General features: G+C 44.7%; 1 protein-coding gene across 4 annotated transcripts in view; it reads right to left on the bottom strand.

Annotated features, from left to right (window-relative positions):
• Window positions 1-5: 5 nt before the first annotated feature.
• The window catches only part of ide (insulin-degrading enzyme), a 29,073-nt gene continuing 16,592 nt past the window's right edge, over window positions 6-12,486 (bottom strand). For 3 of the 4 annotated variants that reach the window (XM_069145220.1, XM_069145221.1, XM_069145223.1), the window contains exons 18-25: window positions 12,327-12,418; window positions 10,611-10,722; window positions 7,755-7,922; window positions 6,958-7,230; window positions 5,886-5,947; window positions 3,066-3,138; window positions 2,811-2,878; window positions 6-2,297 (exon numbers count right to left, since the gene is read on the bottom strand). In XM_069145220.1, coding sequence (XP_069001321.1) covers window positions 2,202-2,297; window positions 2,811-2,878; window positions 3,066-3,138; window positions 5,886-5,947; window positions 6,958-7,230; window positions 7,755-7,922; window positions 10,611-10,722; window positions 12,327-12,418 — 944 coding nt within the window. In that variant the 3' untranslated portion in view covers window positions 6-2,201. The remainder of the gene's footprint in view (window positions 2,298-2,810; window positions 2,879-3,065; window positions 3,139-5,885; window positions 5,948-6,957; window positions 7,231-7,754; window positions 7,923-10,610; window positions 10,723-12,326; window positions 12,419-12,486) is intronic. The other variant, XM_069145222.1, reaches the window with a different exon arrangement.

Below are 12,486 nucleotides of genomic sequence, written 5' to 3'. Positions count from 1 at the left end.
GACGGTTCCGTTCAGTTGGTTTATTCATTAGAAACACACACGGGACTGAAAATATCAGCACGCTTCATCACCAGCCCATAAACACAACCAGCCAATCACGGGCCTTTCTGTTTGCTAAATACATCCAGAAATTTAAAAAAAAAAAGAAAGAAAAGCTTGATTTTTCTAAGTGTAAACCACTCACTAGGTACTTCACAAGGTAAACAGTGCACGGCCCACCCAAGCCTGATATGTCATGTTGCTAGTTTGTTGGAGACCGCTGTGTGAAGAAGACTGCTCCGTCCCGAGCTACTGCCTGTGGGAGGGAAGATTACTGGAGGCTGCTGCTGCTGCTGCTGCTGCTGGTTGTCTTTGAGCTTTGACACCGTAGCAGTTGATCATGGAGGAGGTGGTGGGGGTGGGGGGTGGGGGGGTGGGGGCTCATTTAAAACCAAAAAAAACACAAACAACTGAAATGGTTTTTGATCTGGTTGAGACGTAGTAAAATGCTGGAAAACATTGAAGAAGCTTTTTGGTGCACCACAATCAAACAGATGCTCCCTGCAACTTATTATTATTGTTGTTGTTGTTGTTGTTGTTTCAGCCTTTAAAACTGCAGCATCACATAAGTGTGCAATGAAGTCGCCTGAGAGCAGGTACAACTGTTCAAACAGCCAAAAAAAAATCAGTGTGTTGGCAGCTCCACTTTACACTGTGAAGCTGGTTAGCACCTGAGAGAGGGAGGAGGGGAGGGGGGACAGAGGGGGGGTCACGACACCGACATCACCACCCACTCAGAACGGACACGGTCCTCTCTGGGGTTAATTTGGAGTCCAGCTCAGCAGTCGTGCAGAGCTGCACCTCGTCCCGCCTCGCACCGGCTCCCGTCAACAACGTTTCAAATTATTGCTCTGTGAAAGAAGTGCATATTTTCAGAATAAAAAAAAAAAAAAAGTCCAGACTGGAGCTGCTTTGTTTGACATCTACGCTGTTAGAGCCAGTGCACATCATCAATTTAGAGGAGGGGAGGGGGGGTGGCGGTGGTCGTGGGGTTAGTGGGGGTATGGGGGGGAGAACCAGGATATAAAGTAACCGATGCCCCCCTGGAAAGGCACAAGCTGCAGGAAGTCTAACATGCAGACTCAGAACAATGACAGGCTCCCCGGAGCTTTCAAAATAAAAGTCTCAACAGCTGTTCGTTTCCTTTTAGTTTTATGGATTTGTGAACAGAGCACTAATGTAGATGACAGACCAATGAAAGTTTTTATTTCAATTGGTAATAAAACTGAATGTAAAAACAACCATAAAAAATAAAATCAAACAGCATGGACGTACCCCTGAGATGTCGGAATCACATACTACTGTAAAATGCAGTTAAAAAATAAAACTCTGGTCACGGGGATGATTCTGCAACGTAAAAACAGCTCCTCAAAGGGCTCCAACATTTTACCAGTTTACAGGCAAAAACGTTTCAGAACATGCACTGGTTGAAAGGAGAATTATAAGGCTTCAGAAATGCATACATTTGAATTAAAATAGCGACCGAGTGCCTCTGCTGTGAACTGAGGAGAGCCGAGAGTGACGTGGCAAACAAACGGACAAATAAAACACCCTCCGGTTCGTCGCGGTAAAACGCGCCGTCCGTTCTCAGAGCAGCGTCTCCAAGGCAACGCCTCCTACCGTGAAGCTTCCGCAGTACGTTTTGTTGAAAGCGATCGGGGCCCTCGTCTTAATTATTATTATTATTTTTTTTTAACATTGCTTCTGCTTCCTCTACGACAGCCTACACAGTGTTGAGATGCATCTCCTGCCAGAGACTTGAACATGAGGTGAGTCTATCGTTATCACAGCTATGTCGACAACCACGGCTAACTTGGTGATTCAAATTTTGCTTCGTTAAGTTTTTTTTTTTTTTTTTTTATGTTTCCGAGCGCCTCTTTCTAGCGGCGCCGGCCTGCCACACGTGCCATGTTCACGCACACGCACACACACACACACACACACACACACACACACACGTTGACGTCGAAGTCTTTCTGACGGGAGAAGGTAGAGAGAGAGAGAGAGAGAGAGAGAGAGATGGGGGGATGTGGGAGGGGGGGGGGGAGGTGGGGAACGGAGAGTTGGGGTGTTGCGTGGTGTTGCGTGGTGTTGCGTGGTGTTGCGTGGTCCCCCTCCCCGACGTCTTCCCGTCCCTCCACGCTGCCGCGTGTGGACCGCGCTCACAGTTTGGCAGCCATGAAGTTGATGTGCTGCTTCGCCAGCGGGAACAGAGGAAGGCTCCTCTTGAACTCCGTCATGTCCTGAACCAACGTGGGCTGCAGGGAACAAACAAACAAACAAACAGGCAGGTCAGAGAAGCCTTTCTAATGATGCAAGATGCAAAACAGCTGACTTGTTGTCATAGCGATGAGTCAGGTAGCTTTTAACTAGCAGCAGAGCAACAGCTGCTGTAAAACTCTTCTTTCCTAATTATTTTGTTTTCTATCGAAAAGTTCAAAGTTCCTGAGGCCAGCTGACTTTCAGTCTTTTCTTAACATCACGAGACGGATGTTAATCCACATCTAGTGGACGCAGCAGGACCGAGTGTGACTCCAAATAATGTCCACATCGGTCGGTGTAACTTTGTGTCTGCGTGTTTTTAGTTGGACAACAAAAGCTACGTACAGCTGACGTTTGTCAGTCAGATCATTTCGTCGTTTTCTTTTCACGTGACTTTGTGTCAATGTGACAAAACATACAGTAAAAAAAAAGTGAATGAAGTTCGTCAGCAGTTGACCAACAGTCAGGTTAATGAATCCAGAAGCTGAGGTGAAGGATGTGATCAGTACCTGTGGCAGAGAGGGAGCAGGGGCCAGGTTGACATCGTTCTGAGCCGGGAACTCTCCCACTATTGGACCTGGTGTATATACACACACACACACACACACACACACACACACACACACACACACACACACACACACACACACAGAGAGAGAGACACAGACACACACACAGGAACATTCAGCTCAACCTGACAGTGAATAAACAGAGATTCAACATGTAGCATCATGTGACACCACCATGTGTCCACAGAAACTCACAGGAGTCCATCTCTCTGGACAGGACGTGCACGGACACCTTGTGTCTCTTCGGGGCCTCGACTGTCAGCCGTTCCTATGGAGACAAACGGAGACGGGTGACATGATGCACGGCGGCAGGCAGGAGACGTCATTACCATTTCATTCTTTATTTAAATGTCCGCACGGAGTTTTAGGGGAGGGGGGAGGGAGGGGGGGAGGGAGGGGGACATAAAGGAGTGAGTCATCGGCGTGTTAAAACACTGGAAGAAGCTCAACATGGCCGAGATGACCGCGTGTTCCTCCCACCGAGTCGGGATCGGTGGCGACAGCCCCGTGAGATTTAGCTGCATCGTCAGGCCTCGTCACCGCCTCTGAACGGAGGATTATATTACACTGAAGATTTGGCTCGTCTATATATATATATATATCTATATATATATATCTATATATATATATACACATATATATACACACACACACACACACGTATATATATATTAAAAAGGCGTCCGAGATTGCTGTTGATACGACATTAAAAATGCATTGGCTTTATTCTGCATGGGGGCTGTAATGGTTTCTGCTGGGCTCAGATAAAGCCCATTCTTTCCGCGGCCCCGTGTCTCTGGACCCTTTATCCCCTCGGAAGCGGCTGGCTGTCATTACGGCAGCTGATATGCTGCGAGCGTCCTGTGTCAGTGTCACCTCCGCAGCTATGAATAGAAGCAGGAGGAGATGAAAGCTGGGAGGGCACGCTGAATCCAGGAGAGCAGTGTGTGTCCCCGCGCACACACACACACACACACGCACGCACACACACACACACACACACACACACACACACACACACACGCACACACACACACCGGTTCAGAGTAGGTGCTGCTGCTGTGTATAGGAGAAATGATGCTCTTTAATCAGAACTGTGATTACCATCCCGTCACCGTTGCGCAATACTGATGACATATTCTGCCGTCTGACACAATGATACAACTCTGGTAAAGTACTATTATTAATAGTACATTCAAATATTTCTGTCTTCTGCTTCTGAATGCTAAATATGTATTTCTATTAACCGGTTTAAGCTCCACAATTATCTACAGACACAGTTTAATCCGATTTTGTTTAAACCAGCCGTTTGAATATTTGTCCGTGCATGGAGAGGTGCCCAAAAGCAAAATACACCTCAGCAGACATCAGTCGGTTTAATTGTACTCTGGAGGTTTCGATCACACCTCACGGTCTTCATCGGCTGATGAAAATGATCCGGCTTCACTTTTTCTGTTTGAACTTTGGATTTTTAAGCCGACGTGGGTGAAAGAGTATATTAATTCCTCAGGAAAAAAAAGGAAGGAAATTGGAACTTCCATGACGACATATCAAACTTAAGTGAACAGAAGAGCTGTTATTTCTGTAGAAGTCCGTTATTTCAACATTTGCTTTCAAAACAAGAATGAACTTTAAGCTTCCAAGAACAAGATGTGTAACTTCCAAAGACTGATTATAAAACTAGCTGGCTTAAAAAGGCTCTGGCTCCAGACTCCCATTCAACTTCTCTCATGAAATACAAAGTCAGTACATTTTCCCCATGAGTCATTGTGGTGTCATTTGCTGAAGTCACTCCTCCTTATTAGTTTTCTGGTGGGCCACCTGAAAATAATTCCATCATTAATTAGGTAATAGGCCTCAAAAAGCAGCATGTCTGCTTGACTGACAGGCCTATTGGTGGGCGGGATGTAACGTCGTTGAGTTTAAAATCAGATCCATCACTCGTTGCTCCCATTTTGTCCAAATATTCTCACTTCTGGCTCAAAAATAGCAAGATGGCGACGGCCGAAATGCCTAATTCGATGCTTGAGAACAGCAGTTCACAAACCAACGGGTGACGTCACTGCTGGTTGCCGCTTGGTAACACCGAGGTATAATAATGAGCCCATATGTGTGCAAAGTACCACAGTAAGGTCTGATAATCAAACTTAAAACAACTCATGTCCAGTCAGTTCATATTTCCAAGCAGTAGTATGTATGAAGTTCGCCTTTAGGTGTGTCATTTCACAGACATTAACGAGGGATTATGAGACGGTCCAAATATGCCTTGAACAATGGTGGACGAACTGCTGAGAGATTTCATCATCATGTTTTAATGTAAACAGCAGCCTCTGCTATCCATACAGCAACAAAGTACTGCAACTCGAGTCAAATGAGCATCAGAATTTAAAGCTGCTCAAATGCTCAAGACGTGCAGTAAATACATTCGGGGACTTTGTTTATTCTGGTTGTTATATTGTGTCATAATTTCCTCGGAGGATGATGACGACCCGAAGTTGTCCGGCTCATTTGTTTGATATTGACGGTTTCGCGTGAGGTTTCACATATCTGAGCGCCTCATTTACTGAGCAGATAGCAGGTGTTGTTTTCTATTAAAAGCCCACAAGAGTGGAACTCCTGACCTGAGGAACTCAGGTGAGCTGGCTCTGAGCCTTCTTTTAAATCTCCTCAAAAGGTACTTTTCTTGAAAGGCTTTCTTACAATAATTCTGTAGTTTCTCTGGTTTTTATTCCCCTTTTTATCGCTGCATGTTTTATGCTCTCATTGCGCAGGATGTTTTATTAGGTCCCGTGTCTTATATTGGTATTATCCTGATTGTGTGGGTGCTTTTTTTTTTTATTTTATTTTTTTATTGTTCTTTGTAGCCGTTTAAAAAAAAAAAAAAAAAAAAAAGTGCCAAGCAAATAGTTTATTCTTATTATTGTCAAAAAAAGAAAGCGGTGAAACTAAACAGTCCCTAAAGTGTGGATGACCTGTAACATGAACGGGTTCGGGCTGAAACACGGTGCTACTTACTCTGTAGAAGTTCATGATGTTCTCTTTTGTCAGCGTCTTCAGATACGCTACTTCAATGTTATCTGCAACACAACAGAGACAACAGAGCGCATCAGTTTCGGGTACATGATCACGACTGTAGAAGAACTGTACTGTACTGAGAGGAGCGCTACAAAAGAGGTCCTCTTAGCTTTCAGCCGACACACAGCAACTCAAGAACACTTCAAATAACTGCTGACTGTGCAGGGCGGACGTTTCACTTCAGGTCAGTGGAATTTCAAAAATAACGCTGAGGAGCGCTCCATCTTAGTGTTGGTTCATCAATTCAGTCATTAAACTGCAGCTGCAGAACTGGATGTTTAAAAGTGTTCCATATTAGTGTGTTCAAATGCTTTTGGAAAGTTTGTATATCTGAAACTGAAGCTGCCAAAAAAAATAAAAAAAATTCATTTCTTTTTTTTTTTCTTAGATTTTTTTTGTTTTCTGGGATTGATTTTATAAAAATATATCATAGCTTTGAATTGTTTAGCATCACAATGACAAGAAAATAAACCTCGGATCAATAAAGTATCTGCTGCCGATCAGCAGATAAAATGAATGTAGAATGGAACCAAATCCAATAAGAATTTCTTAGTGATCAGTCAGCAGCAGCTTTTCTCCATGAGACACTGAGACAGTGTGTGTGTGTGTGTGTGTGTGTGTGTGCTCTTATTAATAGAGTGTGTTGTATGTTTTTCGGAGCCCTTGGCGTGTAGCGTGTTAGCACTGCTAGTATCAGTAATCACCAGCGCTCCCCTGGCAGCCTCTCCTCGTCGCCATCATTCAGGGCTTTAGGCAGATTACCAGTGAATCAGGCCCATTACGATCCATTACGCCACTCAGGAGAGGTGTGCTACGGCTGCAGATTATTTCGGGCTTTAATCGATCGCAGTTTGTGCAGCTCCAAGCAACATCCTGCTCACCTCTGAGACGGAGCAAAATATTGATAACTCTCAACAGCGTGAAATTTGACTTTCCGTGTCACACGAGCAGGTGGATGAGGAAGAGTCGCATCGGATCCAAACGGGATGAAGAGTTCGCAAGGAGGCCTCACCTCTGTCAAAGTTGTACTGCTGAGAGATGATCTCCCCCCAGTACTTGGCACACTCGGCCGACAGCTTCTTGGGCTTGTCCAGGCGGCGGATGGCCAGCGCCTGGATGTGCTTCTGGAAGGCCTCCTCGCTCATCTCCTCCACGGCCTTCTCCATGGTGCACAGGAAGGCCTCCACCCGGCTCTCCAGGTAGTGGGGCGCCTTCTCAGACTGGATGATGAAGCGCAGGCCTTGCACCCCGTTGGCCCGCCGAGGCCCGCTGAACACGATGTAGCCTTGAGGGGGTTTGAGGAGGGGGGGGGGGGGGGGGGGGGGGGGGAGTTAGAGCTTAGCAGGAAGGGGAGTCTCGGCTCGTACAGAAAAACTCTTCAAAGGACAGTTTGTTCCAAACTATTAACTTCACTGTCGTGTACATAAACCTTTTAAGTGTTTAAAAAATAAAAAAAAATAAAAAATACTGAGGTTGCGCTCTTCTTCTCCTCACTTTAGTCTTATTACCGTCTTGATATTATTTTTAGGTCTAGCACTATAATTACAGCACTACTTCCAAGGAGATGTGGCTCAGAGGAACAATCCATTCATTCTCAAACTTATTAAACGTCATCAGAGGTGACAGATCTTTAGAGACGTCACCTTCATGCCGTCCGCCGTTTACAGAAACGGGATCTCATTACCAAACGCAGCCGAAACTCAAACAAACATTCACAACTTTGCAGCAAATCTACTACATCTGCCAGGATTTAGTCTCCTTCCGTCGTGCAGAGCGGGCTGCGTCCTCGTCGGTGTGTTGTGAGCTCACCCAGCTGCTCTTTGGTTCTCAGCGTGTTGAAGCAGGGCTCCGAGACGATCTGACAGAAGAGCTCCAGCAGCATGTTGTCGTGGGTCGTCTGCATGTCCGTCTGGTAGTAGATCTCGATGCCGCAGTTGTTGTGCACCTCGTTCCTCTGCTGGTAAACATACCAGCCGCCTGAGAGGAAGACAACAATATTTGTTTGTTTACCTTCTCTGTGCCGTCATCATAAAAAAAAAAAAAAAAAAAAGGGAAGCACATTCAGTCGGAGATTCATTATTGACACAAAAAAAAAAATAAAAACAGCAGCGATGGACCTGAAAAAAGAAAACAACTCATTTATATTTCAGCTGAACACTGATACAAGTAAAGGAGCGGACATGTTTTTAGTATGTCGGCATGTATTTGAGGCAGAAACTAATGAAGTGAGGAAAACTGAAAAAAAAAAAAAAACCTCATCCTGTCATTCTCCATCATCCTGCTCCAGTTTTTAACCATAAAACAGACCTCAGAACAGTTAGAAGACTGCATTTGATAATATAATATACTTTCTTTCTGCTGTGTGTGTACACGTTTAATTTAGTTCACAAACCCGGTCAAAGCTGAAGTTATTGTATCCAACACGGCCGTGCCGAGATCTGAACTTGGCCTGTAATGCAGTGAGCGAGCAGAAGGCAGCTCCGGGAGTTTAAGGTAGAATCCTTTTCATTAACCTGAAATCCACTGATTCATGAACTCAGATAAGCTTTGAAATGAATTTCAGCGGCTGAGCTGCTCGACTTCATATAATCCATCCCTGGATGAATAATCGGGTCTTTCAGAGCTGCGTAAAGTAACTCGTCCAGGTGAAGCGTGTGAAAACACACCAGCTCTTTCAACTGCAGGTATGCAGCTGGAGCTCAGCACTCTGCTCGAGGCGGAGAGAAGTATTGTACAGGAAAGTTCACGCAGAGGTCAGTGGTGACATTCTCCAGAAAGGCGGACACGTTCTGCTCAACGCCAACATCTGGCCTTTTTTTGGGGGGGGATTTTTTTTTTTTTGCCGAGTGGATCCAAACTGGCCTCCTCTTGCCTTTCATCTGTACTTTAACATTTTCTTTGGAGTAGAACGTGGAGAGGAGTCATCCGTTGCAGCACGGGGGACATCTGGCTCCTCGTACGCTCGGCTTCAGTTTGTACGAGTCCATTGTGATCAAGCTCACTCTGAATGGAGGACGAGCGGAGGCTGGTGAAGCAGGTGCCTTTGTGTTCATGCTGACGGAGCACTTTGGCTCGGCGCTCAGGGAGTGTCCTGTCCACAGTACTCAACGTCTCCGCTCGCGTTCTCCTCCACATGTCAAAAGTTTTCTGTAAAAAAAAAAAAGGAGCGGTCGACCGTTGGGGGCAGAGGCGCTCTTTGATTAATCAAAGCTCTAATGGGAACTGCGGAAACTTCGGACTTTGTCATTGTGTATTTGGTTTTGTCACAGACTGTTAGCGTTACACATCAGGCTGTCGGTGTGGCGTAAACTAGCTTTCAGTCAACTCAACAGAAGCGTGGCGCTCCGAATACGAAGAGATGAAACTGCATATTTTCTCGCTGCTCGGTGGAAAACTGCACGACTTTCTGCTGTAACATTTTTAACGATATGAATTACAGCTGTCTTTGCTGCAGCAACAGAAAACATGAGCTTCAGTTGAGGATTTATTGTTTTCCAGTGTTTGTCCTTGTAATAAACAGCCTGTCAATCAACTTAAAGCCTCGACTCCACCGGGCCGTCTCTGGACCTGATCACTGCCCGTCTACACAACGCTGGAGATTGTTTGACGGAAGCTGTGTCAAACTGCGCAGAGCAGATCTGCCTGGCAGGAAGTCAGACACCGAAAGGCAAAGAGTTTGGTCAGTTTTCCAAATAAAATACCGTATGCAGACCAATGATTGTATATCAGTGTTTCCCCTTCTAACGCGTTCTCCTCCTGCTCACAGACACGGTGTGAAATATAGAAGCAAAATAATAATGAGGACGAAGGTTTTTTTGGGGTTTTTTAGCAACTAAATCAAAGCCAACTGTATTAACTTGGTCTCTCAGTTTCAGCACAAAAAAGTAGAAAAGAAAGAACAAACCCTTTAACAACGGAGCCTACTTTCCTACATTAGACTCATGAAGTCAACAAAATCAGGTGAACAAAATGCTTAAATTGTGAAACGGCCCCGGTGAGGAATGATGTTGTACAGAGGACGGACCCAACGGGACGTGACGGTCCTGTACCCGCTGGGATTCACCGGTTAGCGTGAGAGCATGCTACAAAATTGACCATACATTTTTTTTTTTGAATGGCATTTTCAAATATATGGTGTATTTAACAAAGATGGATGTGTAACTGTCCACAGTTGAGTGAACTCTTTGCTCTAAAACTTTCAGCTGTGAGACTAACACCATGTTTGTGAGATGTACGTCTTTCTCCTGCTCTGCAGTCTGGAGCCAGTCCGAGAAAGTCCCTCTGAGACACAGGACATCTCCGGGTGGCCCTGCACGCCTCTGGCTTTCTTCTGCACATTATTCCACCCTCCAAATGTAATCAGAGGCCACGCAGGTTCCCTGCCTGCATGTGTGTGCTCATTGTTCGAGCTGCCGAGGGCAACGTGTGGACGTATTTTGCCCAATGACGTCCATTTCCACTGACTGTTGTTCCTCTGCGGTAAACATGGGATGTTCACTTTAATCAGATCTTCACAAACGCAAGACACCGATGACGAAGGCAAGGACCCTTCTGAACGGTCGCCGTGGAGACAGACATGACAGGCAGACGATGATCAACAGAGCTTAACTGGTGTGTGTGTGTGTGTGTGTGTGTGTGTGTGTGTGTGTGTGTGTGTGTACGTACCGTCTGGAACCTGCACCTCTCTGTAGCGAATCAGTTGGCTCGGGAGGAGGGGCTTTGTGTGAGCGTGCTCAATGAGCGTGTCCTCCACCATCTGCATCATGCCCAGAGCAGACTAGCAGAGAAAACAGACGAGAGGGAAAGCAAAACATTTTAGTCCTCAAAATCTGTATCAAGTCATTTTTCCTCTTAGAAAAACATCATTTTGCTGTGATGTCTCGCCCCTCTCTAAGAATTTCTAATTCACCTTCCTGTCGTGCAGTTTTTCCTTTAACCTGCCTCCGTTTGCAGCTAATGAATCAGAATTGCTTCGGACGCTCCGCAACAAGCTGAATTACGCTGCGGCTTCTTCATGAAGAGAATTAAGTTGTCTTGACATCGAACCACTTCCACCCTCAATTTGTAGTGCTAATTGATGGCACACATGGGTATTGCATCACCCTCTCCATCACCACTTAAAAACTGCAGTGAGCTTAGCTTGAGGGTGATGAGAGGTCCCCAAAGGGACTTTTATTTTACTACACTAATACATAGAAGGTGAGTGGCGTTTTAGTTGTGGTGCTCAAGATTCAAAAAAGTGAAATTTCATACACTCAAACGGGTGTTCTGCCATCAAGTCACCTTTTCTGATGTCTCTGTATATATTTTTTTGACACTCTAAGAAGTTTTGTGTTTGAGCTTTAAGGTCATAGTTAGTGGTGGTTATGTGCTGCACTGAAATGACATTTTAAACTGGTCAGAGATGTTTCCAATGATCTCCCACCCTCATGTATGAAAAACAAAATATAGCCCAGTACAACGACACTTTTGATTATCCTCTCAATGGTAAACATTTAATGGAAAAAAAAAAAATTCCTACAAAAACTTTACATTATAAAGTCACAAAATCTCAAAGTATAACCACCAGGGGATAAAATAAAATAAAATCTGGTGTTTGTGTCATTTAAACTATTGACCCAGTTTAATAATCACCGGTGTATAGAATACCTTAGAAAAGTGGTAAATTGTGAGGTGTGTATGTGGGATGGACTAACAAAGGGAATTTGAGGTAACTACGTTGACTTCTGACAGTTGTCAAAGAATTATGTAAAAAAAAGTTGGTATTACGGAGTTTATTTTCCTAAAATGTAAAAGGAGAGGCTCAGTTCACATTGCATATGCTAACTGGTGTAGTTGCTCTTGCCATCAAACAAGAAAGTCATTTGTAAATTCTGTTTTTTTAAATATATTTTCCCATTATTCAAATTGGCCTGTTTTGCTGTAATTAATAATCAAATATTTCGAATGAAAACATTACCATCTGATTCCTCATGCATCATACAGCCTCAAGACTTCTCTGCCTAACTACTTGGTCAGATTTGTTCTGGTGCTACAGAAGCAGGTCGGTACTGTAGCTCCGTGATAACAAAATGGATCATTGCTCCCACTGATGGGTCTAATTCTCCGTCCACCAGGCTGTGACGCCGTCATCACTAAGGCAGCTGATGCGACTGCTGGGACCTCATACAAAAGTGTGATTCCATCTTATAAGAGATTTTCTGCAGTAATACCCTGCGATACCATCGGAGGACAGAATGACATGTGACTGAAATGTGGCTCCAAGAATAGAAAGGTGCGATTTATATTCATGGAGAAAAGCGCACACACATGTTCACGGCAAAGAGGTAACAAATTTAAAATCCTCTAAGCTGGCAGTAAAAACACAGTGACTGAACAAACCTCCTTGGTGATGTTGCCATGGAGAAGGGTTTCAATATGTAACCGTGACAATAGCTGAGGTATGAAGGCCTTGAGGCGTGGGAGAGTTACATCTGGAAAACAAATCACAGACAACAGCAATCAATCAAAGAGCAATTTTCCCAAGCTGTTATCAACAGTG

The sequence above is a fragment of the Embiotoca jacksoni genome, unplaced genomic scaffold (assembly GCF_022577435.1).
Source record: "Embiotoca jacksoni isolate LCO1_2020_lvr unplaced genomic scaffold, fEmbJac1.0.p SCAF_12, whole genome shotgun sequence".
NCBI classification, from domain to species: Eukaryota; Metazoa; Chordata; class Actinopteri; family Embiotocidae; genus Embiotoca; species Embiotoca jacksoni.
Note: the sequence above shows the minus strand (reverse complement) of the source record. Positions and strands in the feature narration are given on the sequence as shown.